At 47.0% G+C, this 19,877-nt stretch overlaps 1 protein-coding gene across 3 annotated transcripts in view; it reads right to left on the bottom strand.

The window, feature by feature from the left end:
• FGFR3 (fibroblast growth factor receptor 3) overlaps nt 1-19,877 on the bottom strand; it is a 55,670-nt gene continuing 35,793 nt past the window's right edge. Inside the window, exons 6-18 of one of the 3 annotated variants that reach the window (XM_080410450.1) lie at nt 16,917-17,040; nt 16,308-16,498; nt 11,554-11,698; nt 8,724-8,911; nt 7,666-7,814; nt 7,454-7,575; nt 6,100-6,210; nt 5,752-5,942; nt 4,228-4,350; nt 2,610-2,680; nt 1,044-1,181; nt 477-582; nt 1-391 (exon numbers count right to left, since the gene is read on the bottom strand). In XM_080410450.1, coding sequence (XP_080266576.1) covers nt 227-391; nt 477-582; nt 1,044-1,181; nt 2,610-2,680; nt 4,228-4,350; nt 5,752-5,942; nt 6,100-6,210; nt 7,454-7,575; nt 7,666-7,814; nt 8,724-8,911; nt 11,554-11,698; nt 16,308-16,498; nt 16,917-17,040 — 1,824 coding nt within the window. In that variant the 3' untranslated portion in view covers nt 1-226. Of the gene's footprint in view, nt 392-476; nt 583-1,043; nt 1,182-2,609; nt 2,681-4,227; nt 4,351-5,751; nt 5,943-6,099; nt 6,211-7,453; nt 7,815-8,723; nt 8,912-11,553; nt 11,699-16,307; nt 16,499-16,916; nt 17,041-19,877 lie in introns of all 3 variants that reach the window. The other 2 variants (XM_080410448.1, XM_080410449.1) reach the window with 2 other exon arrangements.

The raw sequence follows: 19,877 nt of genomic DNA, 5'->3' as shown, positions 1-19,877 counted from the left end.
TTTTTATACAGCAAATGGGAGAAAAAAAAATAAATTGTTGGTTTGTGTTTTTTTTTTTTACCCTGAACAGCTTGACAACAACACAAATCTCCAGGCACCACCACACAGTTCCACTGGAAGATCCTTCACTATGGTTTCGTCCTCGGCGCCCCACATTCGCACCTCCATGGGCATGCTGCCTGTCTGTCCATCCATCCATCTGTCCACCTGTCCGCCTGGGGGGTCCTCACGTCCGGATGACGCCATTGCACGGGGGGTGCTTGGGCAGGCAGGGCTCGTCAGGCAGCAGGTCATGTGCAAAAACGGAGTCATCCCCCGAGGAGCAGGTGCTGTGGGTGTCCTGGCCAGCTGGTGAGTACTGCTCAAAGGGCACTGAGAGGTCCAGGTACTCCTGCCGGGGCAACAGACCCATCAGTGCTGGCTGCCTCACACCAGGGACCAAGCAAGCCCTCCCGCACCCACCACACCACACTCACATCAGTGGATGTCACAGTGAGGACCCTGTCCAGGTCTTCCACCAGCTGCTTGAAGGTGGGCCGTTGTGAGGGGACGGCATGCCAGCACTCCCGCATGATCATGTACCTGCAGGAAAGGGGACTGTCATCCATGGTGGGGCTAAGTGGTGTCCACCCACTCCCAAATTGCCTGAGAGAACAGCTACGGCCAACGCAACTTCAGCCATGGTGGCCTCGGTGCACAGCCAGCTACAGCGAGCAGGAGGAGGGTTTTGTGGAGCCACGCTCCTCATTGCTGGTCATCATCTCATGCATGTCTGTGCTCTCAAAGCAGGAGGAGGACCTGTCCTAAAGACAAAACACCAGAGCTACACCCCCAGACACCACCGACTAAACAAGGGCAGGCACGTTATACTGCTCAGCAGTCATGGGCTGAGCCAGAGGAGTTGGGGTTGCCAAGCCTACCGGGAGATGGCCACACAGTCACACAGTGGGGATGCCCCAACAGCCCAAACCACAGCCTGGGTGGTTATCTGGCTGCAGAGGGAAGGGGGAGCAGGGCGAGGTCAGCCCGCACCACACACTCACAAATCATGGGTGCAGTTTGCAGGTTTGTCCATCCGGTGGCCTTCCTTCAAGAGTTTGAAGAGTTCCTCAACAGGAATTCCTGGGTACGGAGACCCTCCCAAAGTGAAGATCTCCCATAGTAGCACTCCAAAAGACCAGCTGGAAACCAAAGAAAGATCTTTAAAATTCAATGAGTTTTTTTTACAGGCCCCCCCCATATCCCCTCCCCCCTACTTGGCTTTATTTCTGTGCAGCCATGCATGGCTAACAAAGTCATCAATAGCATGACTAATTGCCTAGGCCATTTTTACTAGTTACTTGGAGATCTCTGCTGATCCAACTCAATAGCAAAGAAATCCCAGGCACCAAGTCTGAAATTGAAATGAGCATTTAATCAGATAGGTGACAGCCCATCTATCACCCCCAGCTCTTTGTTAGGTCTTCCACCAGCTCCACTGAATGGAACAAATCAAATTATTCATGCACAGCTTCACTGAATTGCAGGCTTGGAACCACAGGCCACTAATTGTGCAAGCTGATACCAAAACTTGCTTGTTACAACACTCGTTTCACTGGCCAAGCCGAGAGAAAAATACCCCAACAAAAATCAGCGGAGCACTGATGTTACACACTCCAGTCCCGCAGCTGTGCTCTGGTTAGAAGTCCTCTTTTTAGAAAATATCTTTTGCCTTCTTCATTTTCTTTTTAAAAACAGGGATTATCTGTCTCTGTTTTGCTTTCACGCACGCTCACTCTCCTGTTCTCTAGCTTTGATTTATCTGTCACGCCTGCTGCAGCATTACCTAAGCATGGAAACTATGATTTAAGATCAATAAAAGCCAAAGTATGTGAAAAATACAGAAATAGAAAAGATTCATTCATCCAACTGCAAGCAGTGAGCTTTGGGGAGCAGGCAGGCTGGCTGCTGAATTACTGTAAAAATGCCATTATTGACCAGATACTGAAATAAAAAAGGCAGTGCACATGCTGAGCTACTTCAGCCCCTGCAAAGTTCAGATGTGATACAGATTTACACCTAAGGTGCGCTCTGCTGTGTGCTTACCATGCTGAGGCACTACAACGGACAAGGCAGGATTAGGAAAAATAAAGGAAATAAATGAAGCAGCAAAGTTAATCCAAGAATATATTTGTTGAATATTCTCCGATCAACTCTACCAACAGCAGAGTATCTCATCCCACGTACTCAATGAAGCGTAACTGTCTGGGGTGAAATGCGGAGGAAGCTGAGGGTAACTTTTTTTGCATGGAGTTTTTTTTGCACAAGTATTTTTGATGGCAGGACGAATCACCTCGTCTATAAACCGAACAAGAAATACCTGCCTGCCTTCCAATAATTTTCCAGAAGCTCACTAGAGATCCTCAGATGAAAGCAACTAGATAATGGTAAAATAAAACCACATGTGCAAAGCTGCAGCTTGGAATTGATTCAATTTGCTTTTGCATCCCCAGGCACCCCAGCAGTGAATGAGCCCTGCTCACGCTTAGCAGTATGCTTGTCTTTAAGATACTACAGGTGTTGATTTCCCTGTCATTTCAAATTTTTTTTAGAAGTGCGGGTATGCTTACACATCGCTCTGGTGAGTATAGACCCGGTCAAACAAGGCTTCTGGAGCCATCCATTTCACAGGCAGCCGACCCTGTAATTAGGAAGACAATGGGAACATCCCATCAGCATATTCCCCCAGCCAACAGGGCACCATCTGAATCTTCTGTTCTAATCCAGTTTGAAACATTTTCATTAACAACCACATCTGCCTTCCCGGTCACTGCGCAAAGCCGTAGTGGTCACATATAAACAGATTAAAACATTTGATCCCTGGATCTTCACTGACAATCTTTGCAGCAAACGCTCTCTGCAGAGGACTGTATTTCACTGCCAAGGCAGGTTTAATGTATCAGCACATCTATAGCTTTGCATGGGAACAGCCTCAACTGCTCGTAACGCAGCTAGCTCTGCAGCAGAGCATGGGACACCACTTTCCAGCTCTTTGGTTGGAAGAAGCAGTTGACTCCAAGCCCAAACCTGGCTTAGGCTGAACTTGAAGGGAAACTTCCAAGAGTGAAGGCAAGGGCCACATCCTCTAATAAACAAATCCTGATCCTGCTGGAGGCTAAAGGAGGAGGCCTGATCCCAGGTTTCCAGGGGAACATCCTACATCAGGGTCATAAACATGGGCTGTCACATGTGAGAAATATGAGATGAGAAAGACTAGATTAATCATAATTCTTTGGGGCTTTGCTTGGCCCCTGGAGGGAATCTGAAAGGAGTAGTTTGTGTCTGAGGCATAATTCGGCTGTGGGGGGGACTTTTGTCCTCTTCTGACCCATTGTCTCACTGGGAGAAACAACCAGAGATAGGACATAGGCAGGATACACAAATGGGATTATGCTCCCAGCTGTCCTGAAACAGGGAAAATCCATCTGATCTGTGATTAAAATTCCCCAAGAATTTTTATTAATTTATGATTAAGAAATCCCAGCAATTAAGAAAAGATTTCTGATATGATATTGCAAAGGATCGGTATGGGCACGGTGGACATTTAGACCCCTTGCCGTTGCAAGGTCCTTAACGTTCTGTTATGCCCTCAACCTCTTTGACCGCCATCTCCGCACGCTGTGGTAGTTGTGGCTTTTGCTCAGAGCTCAACATCTCTCTCCAGACCTTCACTTGTAAATTCATCTCTATGGAAAGAATAAACCACGCTGGGACTCAGCCCTTGTCTTGGACCATCTTCTCACACTTGGAGTCAAGGAGCTCAGTTGTAAAAAAGAGTGAAATGCATGAAAGCCAGGTAGCTCAAGTATACAAAAAGTGACATTCCTCTGTCAAGGGCTCTGGTGGGACAGAAGGTGGCTCCTTGGGACCTTATGAACAGTAGTGGAGCAGACTGGAAAGGGCTCCATGCCCCTGTGGTAAAAACCTCGGTTTCTCTCAGTTTGGCCAGAGATGAGACCTCACAACCAGCTGCAAGCAGCAGCAGTATCTGTCAGGAAGAAAACAGATGGTGGGTGGCGTCCTGGGACCAGCATATCTACAGTCCCTCACTAGATGAGGCCACCGACAGATTTCTTCCTCCTAAGCCCCTCTAGAAAGTGAGATGTGGGACAAGGGCCACTTGCTGCACGGATGACCGAGTTCCCTGCCAGAAGGAGAACTGCATGTGCTTGGCAGCCCTGTACTTACATTGGTGGTTTTCTTGTAATAGTCGATGTTGTGAACGTCTCTAGCGAGGCCAAAATCAGCAATTTTCATCACATTGTCTTCAGTGACTAACACGTTCCTGGCTGCCAAGTCGCGATGAATGCACTGTGAAAGGTGAGCAAGTCAATAAATAAGGGCTTGTTAGCTGCTTGCGCCTGGAACCAACAGCACCGCGTGGTTTATGAGCTGCTGTTTCATTGACTCCCAAGCTCATAAAGCTGTGGGCACTGCTTAACTCCTCGCTTTCTGTGTCACTGCCCCATCATGCTTACTTGGTGGGAGCCACCTCTTAGCAACACCTAATCGGCAGCCTCAGCGCTGACACAGCCACGTGGCTTTTCTCTCCAAAGGGGATACACAGACAAGAAAGCCAAACCTCCTTTTCTGTGGGCGCTTACTGGAATGCGAAGCTGTCTTTCTGCCCTGCTTCCTCCAGGAAGAGGAGCGCAGGCTTACGTTTGAAGGGAAAAAAATCCTCAAATGAAGACGTCCCCAGTACATCCACCATACACAGAATCATAGAACAGTTTGGGTTGGAAGGGACCTTTAAAGGTCACCTAGTCTGATGCCCAACATCATAGCTGTTACCTAAGAAAGCAGCTCAATTAGCCTGCGCTGTGCAGAAAGCAGTTTAAAGCCACCATGAACCATCCACCCTGAACTGCAGCCACAGGACGAACATGTCTGACATGTGAAGTGGAAATTGCTCTTGCCGCTGCGCTCCCTGCCCGCAAAAAGAGGTCACGCCGGCTGGTGCACAGTTTCGTGAACCCAAAGCCTGATTCTCCACTTGCTGATGCCAGGATAAATCAGGACTAGTCCCGTGCCATGATGTAAGAAAATGCAGCAGCTGGCTCAGTGTCAGCAGAATGCTCCCCAAGGAGCATCCTAGGTGTGGCCACGCACAGAGCCAAATGCACTGCCAGGTCCGCTCCTACCAAGCCTACGTGTGCTGGTGAGAGCTGCAAATGCATGAGCTACACCCAGGATCTCAGCTTCCTTGTGAGTGCTCTGCATTTTTAGCCACCTCAGAAGGGAGATGGGGGGAACAAGGGTTCAGCAGCTCCTGACTGCTGTCTAACGTAACATCTCCCATGGTGGAAGCTCACAACTTGGTGTGATGCTCACCATGACCGCTGCTGCCTGAGCCTCAGGATGGCACATGTGAAAGTTACCTTTACGAGCGTGGTGAAGACAGGCACCAAGGTCTGGGTTGCTTGTGCTTTCATACACCTTTTGGGGATGCTAACGGGCCTGCAGGTGACAGCAAGGGCTGTACAGCTGCATGGCACATGGATGCAGCCAGCATACAGGAACTTCTGCATACAGATGAAGCCTCCAGTAAAAAACTCGAGATACTTCATATCAAAAATTCTGGTCTCTAAAGGGAGAAGCCTGCAACGTTTTGCTTGAGGTTGTCCTGCACACCACACATACCAAACATTGCGTGCTTTCCAAAACATGGGTCTGACTGACACTTCTTCCAAATGAGGTTTCTCAGCTCACCTTCTGAGATGCCAAGTACTCCATGCCCCGGGCCACCTGGTAGGCGCAGGAAACCAGGTCTTTAAATGTCAACTGCTCTTCAGGCAGCTTGCAGGTGTCGAAGGAATAGTCCATGCCAGGTGGGCGACGTGCCCTGAGGTATTCCCGCAAATTCCCCTTTGATGCATATTCCACCAACACGTAGAGTGGTCCTGCAAGTAAGAGCACATCAGCATCCAGCAGAGGAACAGCCAACCACTGAAACCCAGTCGGGTACATTTTGGGCAGCCAGTGAGCAATTGCATGGAAGGGACAGTCAAACCTGAGCCTCCCACGGCCCTGTGAGCACCAGGCTGCTTTGCTACATACCATCCTGTGTGCAGGCACCAAGGAGGTTAATAATGTTTTTATGCTTCCCAATCATTTTCATCATTTCCATCTCAGAGACCAGATCAGAAAGGTCCTTGTCTGTGGCATCATCTGCAGAAAGCAAGACAGGAAAGGAAAAAAATGTCAGGAAGAGTATCGGTATTTTGGGAAGTGGTTAATAAAACTGCTGCATAGTCATTTGGTGGAAACAGTACTCAAAATATGGCAGTATTAGTTTTTATTCCGCTTTGGGAAGAAGAATCAAAATAAAACCAAAACCTAGTATCACCAAAAAAAAGATAAACCCCCAAATAAATGGAGATAAAGATAAATGCCCATATGGAAATCAATAAACCCCTCACCTTCTGTTACATCCTGGTAAGTTAAGCAAAACAGTCAGTTTTGGCACTTGGGATCGTTTTGATTTTCTGATTGTTTCCCTCCCTCGTCTCCAGGGGCAATGAGTTAAGGATGGTGGAAGGTCAGAGCTAGGAGAGGGGTTACAGGAAGCAATGTACTTTTTGCAAGGAGAACTGCAATTTTTCTACGAAAGCTATGTGCATCTTTTCTACTTTTCTAAAAAAGTAGAAAAATAGGGAGACGCCTCCCCAGATGAATGCTTTGGTTTGGGAAGATGTAAATGTTCCTGCTCCCAAAACCAGCTTCAGAATGGACTGAAGGAAATGTAAAGTAAACATCCTTTTCTGATAAGAAATACTATTTTTTAAAAGTGTCACCCCATGTAACCTTAACCCTGGGCTGCTCACTGCTGGAACATCTGCCCTGCTTGCCCCAGCTGAATTCCTCAGGGTGATTTTGTCTGTGTGTTGTCCAGTTGCTGTGCAGAGTAGAAGGATGAGAAGCAGAGACTCATCCAGAGGTGCCCAGCGACTCCCCCATTTTTGGCCTCCCTTTAACCTCTCAGGAGTTTGGGATCAAGTTTCTTCAATTAACAAGCTCCTCAAGGAGTCTCTCAAGTGGATTTCTGCAAGCTCCACCTAAGCTTGTTGCACAAGCTTTTGCTAGAACAGGCAGCACTTGCTATGGGAGGGCTAAGGAGTGGGCTGATTCACAGAGCTGGCTAGAAGTGAAGGGGGTTCCCCTTCTTCTCAGCGATGCTATTACCCCTTGGCAGAGAACTGGGTTAATTCCCAGGCCCTCTTCCTGATGGGATTTGCACTTTTTGTGCTCTCCAAGGAGACAGCCCTCACCCCCAGGCTATGTGGGTGAAGGGGAAGAAAGGTTGTTCTTGCTTTCTTCTGTTGAATCTGTTTGTACAAAAGACTTAAAAGAGAGGCAAGGAGAGGAAATCCTAGCGCGGCATGCTGTTCTGTCCTCTGTGGACTCCCCATACCTTTTAACATCTTGACAGCAACCGTGATGGCTTTGTTTGGCTTGTCCTTATCAATCCCAATCGCTTCTGCCATCACCACTTGGCCAAAACACCCCTCACCGAGTGGTTTTCCCAAGGTCAGGCTGAAGGGAGAACAAGCAGGCACATGAGTGGGTACCAGGGTGGCGACACTACTGCAGGCACAGAGACCCCAACGCGTAGTTTTGACTGACCGAGAGCGTGCCAATTCCCACTTGGGATCCGGAGGCAGTTCCAGCTCAGAGACATTGGCCAGCATCGGCCCATCGCTGGAAGAGAGACGTGTAATCCGGACCAGGGGCGTGTTGGAATTCATGGAAGAGTTGGACTCCAACGACACCTGCTTGGGTAGAGCAAATGAAGTGTTATTGCCAACTGTATTCCCAGGGCAGGCAGCGCCTGAAATGGATCACTGAGGGGGTTTGAGCTATCTTTGCCCACTGACATCTTTCCAGTGATTTCTAAATGGGCAGTCTCCCACACCCTCCACCTCTCTCTCCTCTCCTCCCATCCTTGCAGAAATGCACTGATCTAAGCACCTGTGGCCAGGGTTTCAGCTGGTGGAAAGAAGCGACAGGTCAGCCAGTGCCCTCCAGCAGGCAGCAGGTATATAATCTGTACATTTGTTCCGTGTGCATCTCCACAGCACTTATAGCCTATGGAGTGACTTCTGTTCTTGCACTGTAGATGCCCACCACAAGCTTGCAGCCAAAGCCATAAAATCTGTATCCTTCGCCACGTGGTTTCACGTGGTGCCTTTTGCTCCTGCCTCTCTGCAATTACGTGCAGCAGAGCATCTCTAATAGCACAGAGGAAGAGGACCCTCTCCCACCTCCATGAGAATTGCTCTGGGTTCAGTGACCTCCATGAAAGCAGGGCACAACTGAACATCTTCTTGCTCCCCAAATCCCTGCTCCACCAGGGAGCCTCGACTAAACTGCTGCCCTGCAAGACGTGCTTTCTGCATCATCCATAGCTGCACTGCCACCCCCCTCAGACAGGGGCAACGGAAATGTGGCTGCCCGGGAGCTGCTCATGAACCAGAGCCAGCTGCCACCAGCTACTGCTCCACTGGAACAGGAACAAATGAATAACGGGTTTAAAATCCTAGACTGCAGCCAACTTATGTCCCTCTTGGGCAATGATTTTCTGGTAGAGCTTCTCACCTAGAGAGAAAATTTCAAAGCAGGGGCAGGGGGAAAGGGGGATGGCCATAGGGGGGAATAGGAATCTTGTATCTACTTTCTGTTACCTGTCTCTTGAGTGGAAATTTGGAGACTTTCTGTACAGTGGGGGTGTTCATGGCTTTTTTGTTTGGCATTTTCATCTTGTAGATAGTCGCACTGATCAGCACCACAACTAAGAGACCAAAGCCAGTGCCGTAACTGAGAACGCCAGTGTACACTGAGCCTGAATCATCCATTTCCATGAGCTCCTCCGCTGCGGGGTGACAAGAGATGGCAGTCAGGACTGGGCAGGTAGCTGCCTGCACACAACTACACACGTGCAGTGCAAAGAATTTGAGGAGAACTTGCTCAGCTATGCCAATCTGCTGAGTAACTTCAGTAAGGGCACCCTCCTAGGCCAGTGGTTTTCTACCCGTGGCTGCAGCTAAAACATCCGTTCAGTCTGCCTTTTTGGGGGTAACCTTACTGCCTGCTGACGCAGCCCTGGGATTTCTAACTTCAGCTCACGGGCTGAAAACCACTGCTCTAGGCTGAAGGCATCTTCATGTGTGCGTGCTGTCCCTCTGACCCAGATCTTGCTTTCCCTGCACATCCACACCACATACCTGGATGCCTTGTATGTGCAAAGGCTGCAGGACTGGGGTTTGCTGCACTTAGCCAATTCGGCTTCTCCAGCAAAGATTTCCACTGGACCAGTGACTGCCCTGAGGGACCAAGGGGCTTGAGGGGCACGCAGGGGTAAGGCATCACACAAGAGAAAAAGCTTCATAAGAGCAATTTGCAGAATTATTTCATAAAACTTAGTTCTCCTGGGAAGAGGCTGAAGGTCTGGCCCAGAGAGATGGCAGCGTTGGGAGGGTAATGGCATGAGCCCATCAGCAGTGGCTACCTGCTAGCATGACTTTCTGGGGACCACCAAAGCTCAGCTATGTTTCTCCCCTTGTTCCTTTCAGGACAGGCACATAGACCAGAGGACAGGGTCACGGTGGGACTGGTCTTCTGTTCCCCAAAGGTGTGCTGGCATCAGAGGAACAGTCAGCAGTGAGAAACTTTATAATGAAGTCATGCTGGTGAGGTTAGCTTGCTAATGGCTTGTGTACATCACTGCTGCCCCAAAGCAGTGTCTTTGGCAAGCAGCGGGAGCTTTCCCCTGGCAGCAGCAGGCTCCGAGTCTGGTCTTTGGTGGCTGTGTCCCAGGGAACACGGGGAAAAGGCTGATGGTGACACTGGGGGCTGCATCAGCCTGTGTGCCAGCCCTGCAGGGCCAGATCCTGCCAAGCGGCCATCTCCTCCTGCGAGGAAGGGTTACCAGATCTCCCAGGATTGGGCATTATGGTTGGTGCCACAGCTCTTGCTGCCTTGGCTCGCACCATCTTGGCCTCTGCTTCACACACCTCTCCCATAGCGTGGACAGCATTTAACAAGCAGAGGTTCCCCAGATGGGCTGTATCCCACAGCCTCCCTGTGGGCAGTGCTTCAGTGCCTGCTGCTGCACAGGCGACTGTCCTCCACCGCGTCTGACTTCAATATAAACTTCCACTTCAGTTTTTTTGGTGGTTTTTCTCCTGCTTATTCTTCGCTTAAAAAGAGGTGTGAGTTCAAACATTATAAAAGCAGTGTTAACAGTCAGATGAGACAGAGATACTCAAAATAACAGTCTTCTAACCAAAGGAAATGATTTCTTTCGTCCAGTGGATGGCAGAAGCAGAAACAGGATCAGATCAGCTATTACAGAGCTGGCAAATGAACAGAGAAAAGACCAGCAGATCCCACTGGCAGCAGGGTTGGGCATGGAGACCTTCTTCAGCCCCAGTAAAAGCGATTACATCCGAACCACCCGCACAGATAAAGTCAATATTAGAAATGCCAAAGTTTCCAGTTCCTAAACACATCCTGAGATGGATGTGTTGCAAGATGGACCCAAATGTGGTCTACAACTGAGTGAGCCAAAGTCGGGTGTATAGTATTTTGGGTGCCCTTGCAGTAAGGGTCTACTGAACATACTCCTGGTCTGTTCCTACACTGCAAGGCACAGCACCCATATGATTCAATATGAATATTGCTGGTGCTTTCCTGGACTGTGCTCAAGGCTGCCCTGTAGCCAGAGGCAGATTCTGTAGGTGAAGGGACAGCAGAGCCTCATTCCCCCCTTTTGGAGAGCAAGCTCCTCTGTTGCATATTCTGTGGTGGCTTCATTGTCAATGAGAGCTTTGCACATGGAAGCACCACAAAACTGAGGTCATTCTGGCCACTGGTTTCAAGGCCACTGCAGCCTTCATCAATCCCAGCTGGAGCAGGCAGCATGCAATGCCCCTGGGAGCCAGGACTCCTGGGCTCTATCTACAGATGACTCTCCTCGACCTTCTGGGTGAGATCGCTATCTTGGCCTGTTCATCTGTGAAGTGGAAACCATGCTACAGGCAGGGACGGGTGTACTCACACCAAGAACTTATGTATCTAATTTTAGGCTAAGGTATGAGCTTAGACAGAAAGCTTTCACCGTAAGATGATCCACAGTCCATGTCCAATTCAAGCGCCCTGGATCATCTGCTGCAAAGGTTTCCTTATCCCACTGGCAGTGTAAGAAGAAAAGTCTCCTGATTTTGGCGCTTAACAGTCAGGAGAGGCTGTGAACACCTTCCTGTTATCTAGGCCAAAAAAGATACTGGGCATTTTATTTGCTTACTGCAGTAAATAATTTTTATCTTGAGATGCAATGCAAAGTGTCAGCTGTGAGTATGCAACAGAGGTCTGCAGCAAATCCCAGAGGAGAGCCCTCCCTGGATAACGCCCCCGCTTCCAAGCAAGGGGTGGACTGCAGGAACTTGGCATTTCTAAAGCAAATTGTCAAGGCACCCTGGAGAGGGAGGGAGAGGCCAGCACAGAAGGAAATACCTGGTAGCACCGTCAGCCAAGCAGAGTGATGTGAGAACCCAATAGAATTCCCTGCGAGACAAGTATATTCCCCAGCATCCTCAAAAGTAACATTTCGCAAGTACAGAATCTCTAGCTCCTTATCCGTTGTGTTAACACCTGCCGTCTATGGGGAAAAAAAAACACACACATATAGAAAGAGGGAAAACAGAGAATAAGCCACATTCCCAGCAAGTGTGAGGACACCACAGGCAAATTTCAAAAGCAGATTAAGGTGGGTTGTTTTTTATTTTCCAATGGCCCATCTTCCATATCTATTTACTCATTCCCCTCTGCAACCTGTAGTCAAAAGCAAAAAAAAGTTCCCTTCACCAGGTTCTTACTCTGTCCCACTAAAGAAGCATGCAAGCAAAAGCATCCAAATGAAAAATTGCCCCCACAATATGACTGACCTTGGGTTAGTAGGGTGAGCACGAGGTGGGGGGTGGGGTGGGGTGGGGTGGGGGGGTGGGAAGAAAGATGGTAAAAGAGGAAAGATGGAAAGAAAGGAGAAAGGAGGGGAGATGTAGTGGAGAAAGACTCAAGTGCTGATCAGAGGAATATACAAACATTTTGGTTCCTTAGTTCATCGGAAAATACACAGTTTTAGAATTTTTCAGAATGTTTTCAAAGTGGACTTCTCAAAGCCACACATTGATTACCCAGCCCTCGACACTGTAGTGTAACTTAGGCCGGTAACAAGAAGGTGCCTGCAAAGAACTTCCCTGCAGTGGCACTGAGCAGCACAGCAGCCAAACGCTCCGGGCTGGAGTCAAACTCCAGAGCCCATGAGGTTGCTGCTGCTTTCTATTTAATGTGTTTGCTTGCATGAGCCAATGCTGACATCTATTTCTCCATTACTTCGCCAAGGGACAGAACTGATTGTATCAGGTTTATGGGTGAAAATCTTAAAACGGCTTGGTTTTCCGGAGCTTTGAACATCACAGGTCATTAACATGCAATTCTGTTATCAGCACTCAATTGTAAGGAAGGGAGAGGAATAAAAGTGTGAAGAATTGATAGCAAAATTTGACAGTCATTTTATTGTGGGAATTTTTCCATGGCAATTGCTGTATAGGCGTTACATTCTTGTAAAAAAAAAATTAGCAAGAAAATAAGATAAAGCCATTCAGCGTCAGTTGACAGGGTATAATACAAAATGAATAGTAATTTTAATCACTAGCTTCTTTAAAATGTTATAGCTCATTCTTGCAGTTGCCAGGGCCTTGGGACAGAGTCTGTGGTTTACCTGGTTTTGGTTTGCGAATGTGGAGCCAAAATGGTTTTTCGGCTATGCCTACGAAATTGTTGGCTCTACACAGATATTCTCCTTCATCTTGTTCTGTCACATTGAACAGATTTAGGTTAGCATCGGCTTCAGCGTTTTTACTGATCCAAGACTGCAGGAACAGACAGAAACCTGAACTTCAGTAAACCAAACAATACCTCCATCGCACCTACATCAGCTAGGATTGACTGTTCATGGCTATTCCCTTTTTGGCTGTGGCAACATCCCCGGCTCACCCCGTGGTGAGAGACCTAACCCAGGGCCTGGGTGAAGAAAAGAAGTTGCATTTGGCCCCCAAACCATGTGCAAATGAACTCCCTTCCCTTCACACATGCAATTTCTCCTTTAAAACAGACCAGTTTCCCACTTCACCATCTGACAGCAGCCAAAGGCCCTACAGTTTCCTAATAACTCTGCAGACAGGAGCACCAGAGAAAGGGCTTAAACATAGATTTGTGTTTGCAACCCGGCTCAGCAAATACTGTTTCAATTATCAGATTCCAAAATAGAATTTGGAAACAAAATGTAAGCAGTGGCGGTCTGAAACTCGCTGCTGACTTTGCCTTTCAGAAATTAGCTGTAATTTTTTCCACTGCTTATAGGAGCCTCTTCTTTACTAAATAAAGTGGTGCATATAAATCAAACAAACTTCAGACTCTTAAGCAAGGGTTTTATTTCTCTTATTCCAGGCTGCTACAACAGCACATCAGTTTTTTCCCTTAACAGTTGTTTTTATTTTGGTTGAAAATGCACAACTGTTTTGGGTGGCCTCAGAAGTAGCCTAGGGACTGTCTAGAAAAAATATCAGCTTCAGTTCTGGAAATGAAAATAAAGAAATTGCTCTTCTCATTTTTGGCCTTATGGTCTCCAGCTCAGCCTCAGTGCCTTCGACTGCAAGGCCTGATCCTGCCAATATGACTTGCAGCCCATGAAAAGCAACAGGGCGGCCAGACCTGACGGGTTATTAGGAACCGAACCCCGAGGCGGTATCAGAGAGGAGCTCCAGTGTCCACGTCTGATGGCAACCACCACCAGCTTTGACCTGATCTCATCTCTAAGGATTATGTGCTGGCAAGTTTGTCCGTCCCAACTAGTGGGGAAACGTGCCTGCCTGCTGTTGCTGCCTTGTTTATAATTAAACCGGGCATGTTTCAATGCAGAACATACAATTTAGCCTTTGACAAAGCTTGGGCACAGTGCTGCCAGCCCCCGCTCTGTAACTGGAATGCATTTAGTGCTTTTCTGCAAAGAAAAAGAGGTTTCCTTTGATCACAAATTAGCCCAGGCTTTCAGGAACTGATGCAGGTGATGGCTTGGTTTTGCCAGGCTGTTTAAAAAATGGGTTGAAAGTACAGCATTCAATTTATCCATCTGGACTGGGGTGGGGTTTGCCCCCCTTCTTTAGATCTGAGGGGGGAACTTCATGTGCTGGGCACCTCTCTGTCCCCTTCGCCCCGATGGAGACCAGGATACTCCCCATATATTAACTGCCCCATAGCAGCTCCTACACTCCACAAAATCTCCTGAAAGCAGGAGGGAAGGGCAGGCTGATAAAAAAAGCCTTATCTCCCTGCAGGCACCTTGGCACTGGGCAGGAGGGAGCCTTTTCTAAAGCAGCTGTGGGCAGGGAAGGGTGTTAACAGCACCCTGCTCCAGCAGCACCGCCAGGATGCTGGGTCAGAGCACAGCACTGTGTGGCATGAGGGGAAGAAGTCCGTAAAGCCAACGGACTGGCCCCAAGATGACAGCAAGATCATTTTATCTGATCTTTATTTTTAAAAAACAAGCACAAACACATTAAAAAAAAAATCCCTGCAAAGCTGGGCCTGACACAGCTCCACAGAGGCCCAGTACTGGCGCACAAAAGATGCATCCCAAAATGGAAATGCTCCATGCCCCAGTGCTGATGCCGGCATTAATACAATTCAAAGCATTCCCGATTAACCAGAAGTAGTAAATAGACGTGTGCTGGTCCTATTCAGCAAAAAAATAAAACCAAACAAAACTTGTGCTTTCAAACGCCTGCCTGTGCTCCCCTTCGAGGAATGCGGAGCCTTTGCCGTCCACAGAAGAGAAGGTATTTGGCAATTCTAATTACCTAGCCACCCCGGTGTCGCTCCAACTTAATTTTAAAACACTATTTATACGGACTATTTACATGTTCTTTGCCACAGCAAAATGGGAGGTTGTGCTTGTGACACAAGGCACTGTTCGCAGCGGCTCTGCAAACTTCCAAAAGGTAGCACTTTATCCCACGGGGACCACACACAGAGCTCGGAGACTATACTAGATGGCATGTGACACAGCCAGCTATTCAGAGCTTGGTACTGGGCTGTGAAACCAGGGGGAAATTCAAACATGCATAATTCAAACACATTTGGAGAGACGGCGAGAAAATAAAAGAGTTTTATCAACTCGGAGAAGCACGTGTTGCCAGTCCTGAAGAACTGTCTCCAACCATTTCTTCCAACCAATCTGTTATTTCAATCTGTGTAATTATTTCCAGGGTCTCTGGCTTTTATTATCATGTATCTGGCTGAGTTGCAGTTTCATAGATGCTGTCTGATAAGTGTTTGTTTTTAAAAAACTTCATACGAAGAGAAGAAGGGTGTGTGCAGCAGAACGTGTTGGGGGGATGTCCATGTGCAGGACAACCTCAGTGTGAAACTGCAGGGCCAAAATCTGCTTTCAGCTATAAATGCAGAACCAGAAAACCTCCATTTGGCCCTATATATTTTAATAAAAACCAACACAGAATGCCTTGAATTATTGAAAGAAAGAAAAAAAAAAAGATATTTTAAAAGTCCAATATGATTTTCACTCTGTTCTCTGTGATTTATGTTTACATAGGTTTACATAGGGGAAACGAGACCTGCTGGCTTTGTTCTGGCTGTAATCTGGAAGTTCTCTTTCAAGAAAGCATTTTAGCAAAGTCAAATCTTACTAAGCGACATTTTGCTAAATAAAAAAAACAAAAACAAAAACTTTCTGGAGCATGGATAATAGCAATGTTCACAGATGTTAGTGGCTGGAACAAGACTATCTTGGCTCTCAGGTGCTGGTAGTTCAGCATCATTTAGTACGTGCACGCTGTAGTGTGATTACTTGGAAAACAAAAGAATGTGTTTTAGTTGGGAGCCTTTTATTTTAATAAGCCCCGAAAATACCTCTACTGAAGCTGCAAAAAAGGGTTACTTTTACAATTTTAGGTCAAATGCAATCTGACAGCCCTTTTATTATGCTGCATTTCTCACAGTTGCCTCAGCTCTTATAACTACTTTGCTTATCTGCGCCACTACAGTAGTTGTGTTATGTCTGGCAAACAGAAGAGCCTGGAACATTGACTTTAGGGCATCTCTGCTGTACCCCCTCCAAAAAGCAGAGTATTCCACTGCACAAGCTTAAAGAAGGACTGCCCTGAGGGTGAAAAGAAGGAGCATGTACCAACCTTCAGCACCGTGACATAGGGCGTCCCATCGGGTCCGTATTTGCTGCCATTGACTTCCACGTGTTTCAGCCACTGGATGTGAGGCTGGGCATCACTGTAGACCTTGCAATGAAACTCCACATTGCTCCCTACCACCACGGTCTGGTTGGCAGGGAGCCCTGCCTGCAGGATTGGTCTGTGGGGTGACCTTTCTGAAAAACAGAAAAAGAGAGGGAAATCCTAATTTCCTTGTCCTTCTTCCAGCAAGGATTCTTCTCTGAACACTTCATCTGCTGGCTTTTCAGCAGGAAGGGTGCAGACTGGGATTGTCCCTCCAGGTGTCCTGGGCACTGCTCTCCCCAGCGCTTCTCAAGCCAAACAGGGAAGAGCCACCTGGGAACGGAGGAGGCCTCTCAGCCCTGCCGTTCCTTCTCTGGCCCCTCTATAGACCAACTAACTAATTTATTGATCACCAATATGAGTCTGAATTGTTGGCCAAAAGGAAGCTTGTTGGTTTTAGAGGACACGTGATCCAGTACTTGGAGAAAGAAACCTGCTTCCCATATCTCTCCATGCACCTGTTCAACATCACCACAGATCAGCTGTCGAGGGAAAACAGTGAAATCTCACCTAAAACGTCAAGCTGGTATGTGTGCCTAATGTTTCCATATTTGTTCTCCACAACACAGGTGTAATTTCCTCGATCTGATGGCACGACACTCTCCATCACCAAGCTCCACTGCTGGTGTCGCAACTGGAAGAAGAAATCAAACCATCAAGCTCATGGTCAAGTACCCTCATCACCAGACCATTCAAATCAGTGAACAACCAGTGAGCTTCTTTCTGCACACTTGGCCAGCATGAATGGAGCCCAGAGTAGTCCTGAAAATCACAAGGACCCATTTCAAGGGTCATTAAAGGCTTAACGTGAAAAGGAATTAAGACCAATGCAGGAACAGTGCAACACAATGTAACATGCTGAGATTGCAACGGGGACTTGTAGATGCTTCCACAATAGTAACAATAATGAAACCAGGTGACAGCTGCATGTGGCACCTCTCATTAGAGTAATGACTTCAGAAGGCACCAGCTAAGGTAACTCCAGTCTGCTGGTCCCCTCTGCCAGACCACTCTGGTACAGAGACTCTGTCAACTCAAAATATTTTACTCCCATCTGCAGATCTTTACCAACTACTACATATAACCCATAAGATGACTATAAACAATAAAAATTGTACTTCTTACCCCATCTGTGAGATATTTTAAAGATGTGTGCTATGGAAGCAACAGGCCATGGCATCTGTCTGAACAGAAATGAATGTCTGTAATACAGTTAGTCCCCTAAATTCCCTGTAAAAAACACAGGAAAACATGCCCAGCCCCAAGTCTGGTCCGTAGGATGCTTGGTCAGCCCTTCTCTTTTGGCACCAAGTATTATACTAGTTGGTTTTCTGGATGTGGCTCATGTCCAGAGTTGTTGGCTGTTCAGTAGCAGAAGGGAAAGCAGAACCCTCATCCCACCCTGACCTGCTGCCCTGTGATCCCAGCTACAACGTTTGTTTCTAATGAGTATAAAGGAAATAATGGATATAGAAAGCAAATCTTGAATTAATACAGAAAGCAATCAACAGTAACAAAGATGACTTCAGGATGCATACTGTATGAAAGCTCTCTAAATCTCTGGATATTAATTTGATGCCTTCTGCTTCCCAGAGCAAAACATTTAACTTTATTAAACATTTAGAAGGTGACTCCAAGGACACAGAAGCAGGAGATTACAATAACACTGCGCTACAGAATGTCAAGGGCTGATGGAAAAAACAAGGGTGTAATTGCTCCTGGAGGTTTCTTGCTGCAGCAGGTGAACTCAAATATGAAGTTATTTAACCTCTTTTGCTACACATAAATTGCATCCACATGGTTCCCTTTAAAGGGCCAAGTTGCAATTAAAGCCAGAATTTTGCAAAGGGAAGGCTTAAAGTCATAGGACTAGACAGCTTAGTTGCAAGATAAGCAAGCAAAAGTAATTTTAACAAAGCTTTGTAGATCTCTGCATCCCTGAGAAAAGCACTGCCGAGCACCCCTACTTTTCAGAGACTGCTGAATAGAGCATTTCCTTCCATCTCAAGTTATAGGATGCTGTGCCTAAACAGAGATCTCGGTTGTTGCAGATGTCTGGTCAGGTCTGACTGCACCCTCTGCCCACCCAGGACAGCACAGGTGCAGCTCAATGCCGAACCAACATTACACCTTTAAAGCAACATTCCACTTGGTGCATCTCTGTGACAGTGTGGCAATTACAGAGAACAGAGAGCCTGGACCCCAAGTTCACCTGAACATACCAGACTGGCAAGGAAGTTTCAGTGCAAATTTGTGGCTCCTCAGTGGCTCATTTCCAAACTAGCTTGTCTCATAGTTGTGTCTCAAGACTTTTAATCCACTTTTCGGCATTTCCAAGTATTTGTGTCTGGAACCCCAGGAGCTACTCAAAGGATTTGGGGCTCCAGACAACATGGGCAACTCCCTAGTCTGACCTGTATTATAAAATCAGGTCCAAATTAGGTGTTTTACTTAGGATGCACTTTCAAAGACTCTTCTATGACACTTTCAAAGCACTTCTTTTTGTCAGGTTTATGATGGGGACTTTGGACTCTGAACAGAGAGGAAAACCTGGGGGGCACAGACTCATGGGGCAGAACTTGTCTGGAAACTCTTCTAGAAGCAATGAGATTTACTTTTTTTTTCAGGTTGAGAGAGGCATCTAGATTTAAAGGATAATAAAAAGGAACGTTTCCAAGTTAGGATAGTTGCCACACTTGATAAAACACTAGAAACATGAAGTGACTTAGTGCAGGCATTAATCAAGTGAGTGAGATACTGGAAATCCCTCTGGTTTATTTGGTGTTGTCATTCTTGGCTCCTTGTGAAACAAACATTTGCAGACACACTTAGAACCTTAGTCTGTGTTTGCCCGACTGGTATGCAAGTCAGTGCAATGGTGTGGGGAAGGCATAATCCTCTATCTCCCCTCCCCTCAATCTTCCCTTCTAGGGTCATTTAACACACACAGGCTTATGATATTAGAGATTCCAACAAGGATTTAACCATTAATGCTCTTTGGGAAATTTCATAAGATAAGTCATATGAATTTCTTTTCTTTACTAGTTAAGGATGAACTGTAACAACACTAGGTTAGTCTGCACTTCATGTTTTCAGTGCTCGCCCTTCCCTCTTGCAGGCTTTACACCAGGCAATCACAGGAGTTCTAAATGCCATTTGCGAGAGGCAGAAGTGGAATAATGGTCAGCTTGCATGTGCTGACCACAGAGCTTTCACAATCAACATTTAAACTCTTCCACACACTGAAAACAAATGAGAACATTCCGAGCTCACGGATTTCTGGGTTAAGATGAGATCGAGATGAAGTAAGCCAACCAAACTCTGCCGGATCTGGATCTTGCCCTTTCTTTTCAAGCTGCCTAATCCTGTTATGAAGTTAAGTTGTAACAGGGAATTTAAATCTTAAATACATCAGATACTGAGCAGGTTTTCAATCTCTTTTTCTGGTTCAAATTGCAGCTGATATCTACC

The sequence above is a fragment of the Falco punctatus genome (genome assembly GCF_963210335.1).
Source record: "Falco punctatus genome assembly, chromosome: 1".
Taxonomy (NCBI): domain Eukaryota; kingdom Metazoa; phylum Chordata; class Aves; order Falconiformes; family Falconidae; genus Falco; species Falco punctatus.
This window is presented reverse-complemented; position numbering and strand designations above follow the sequence as displayed.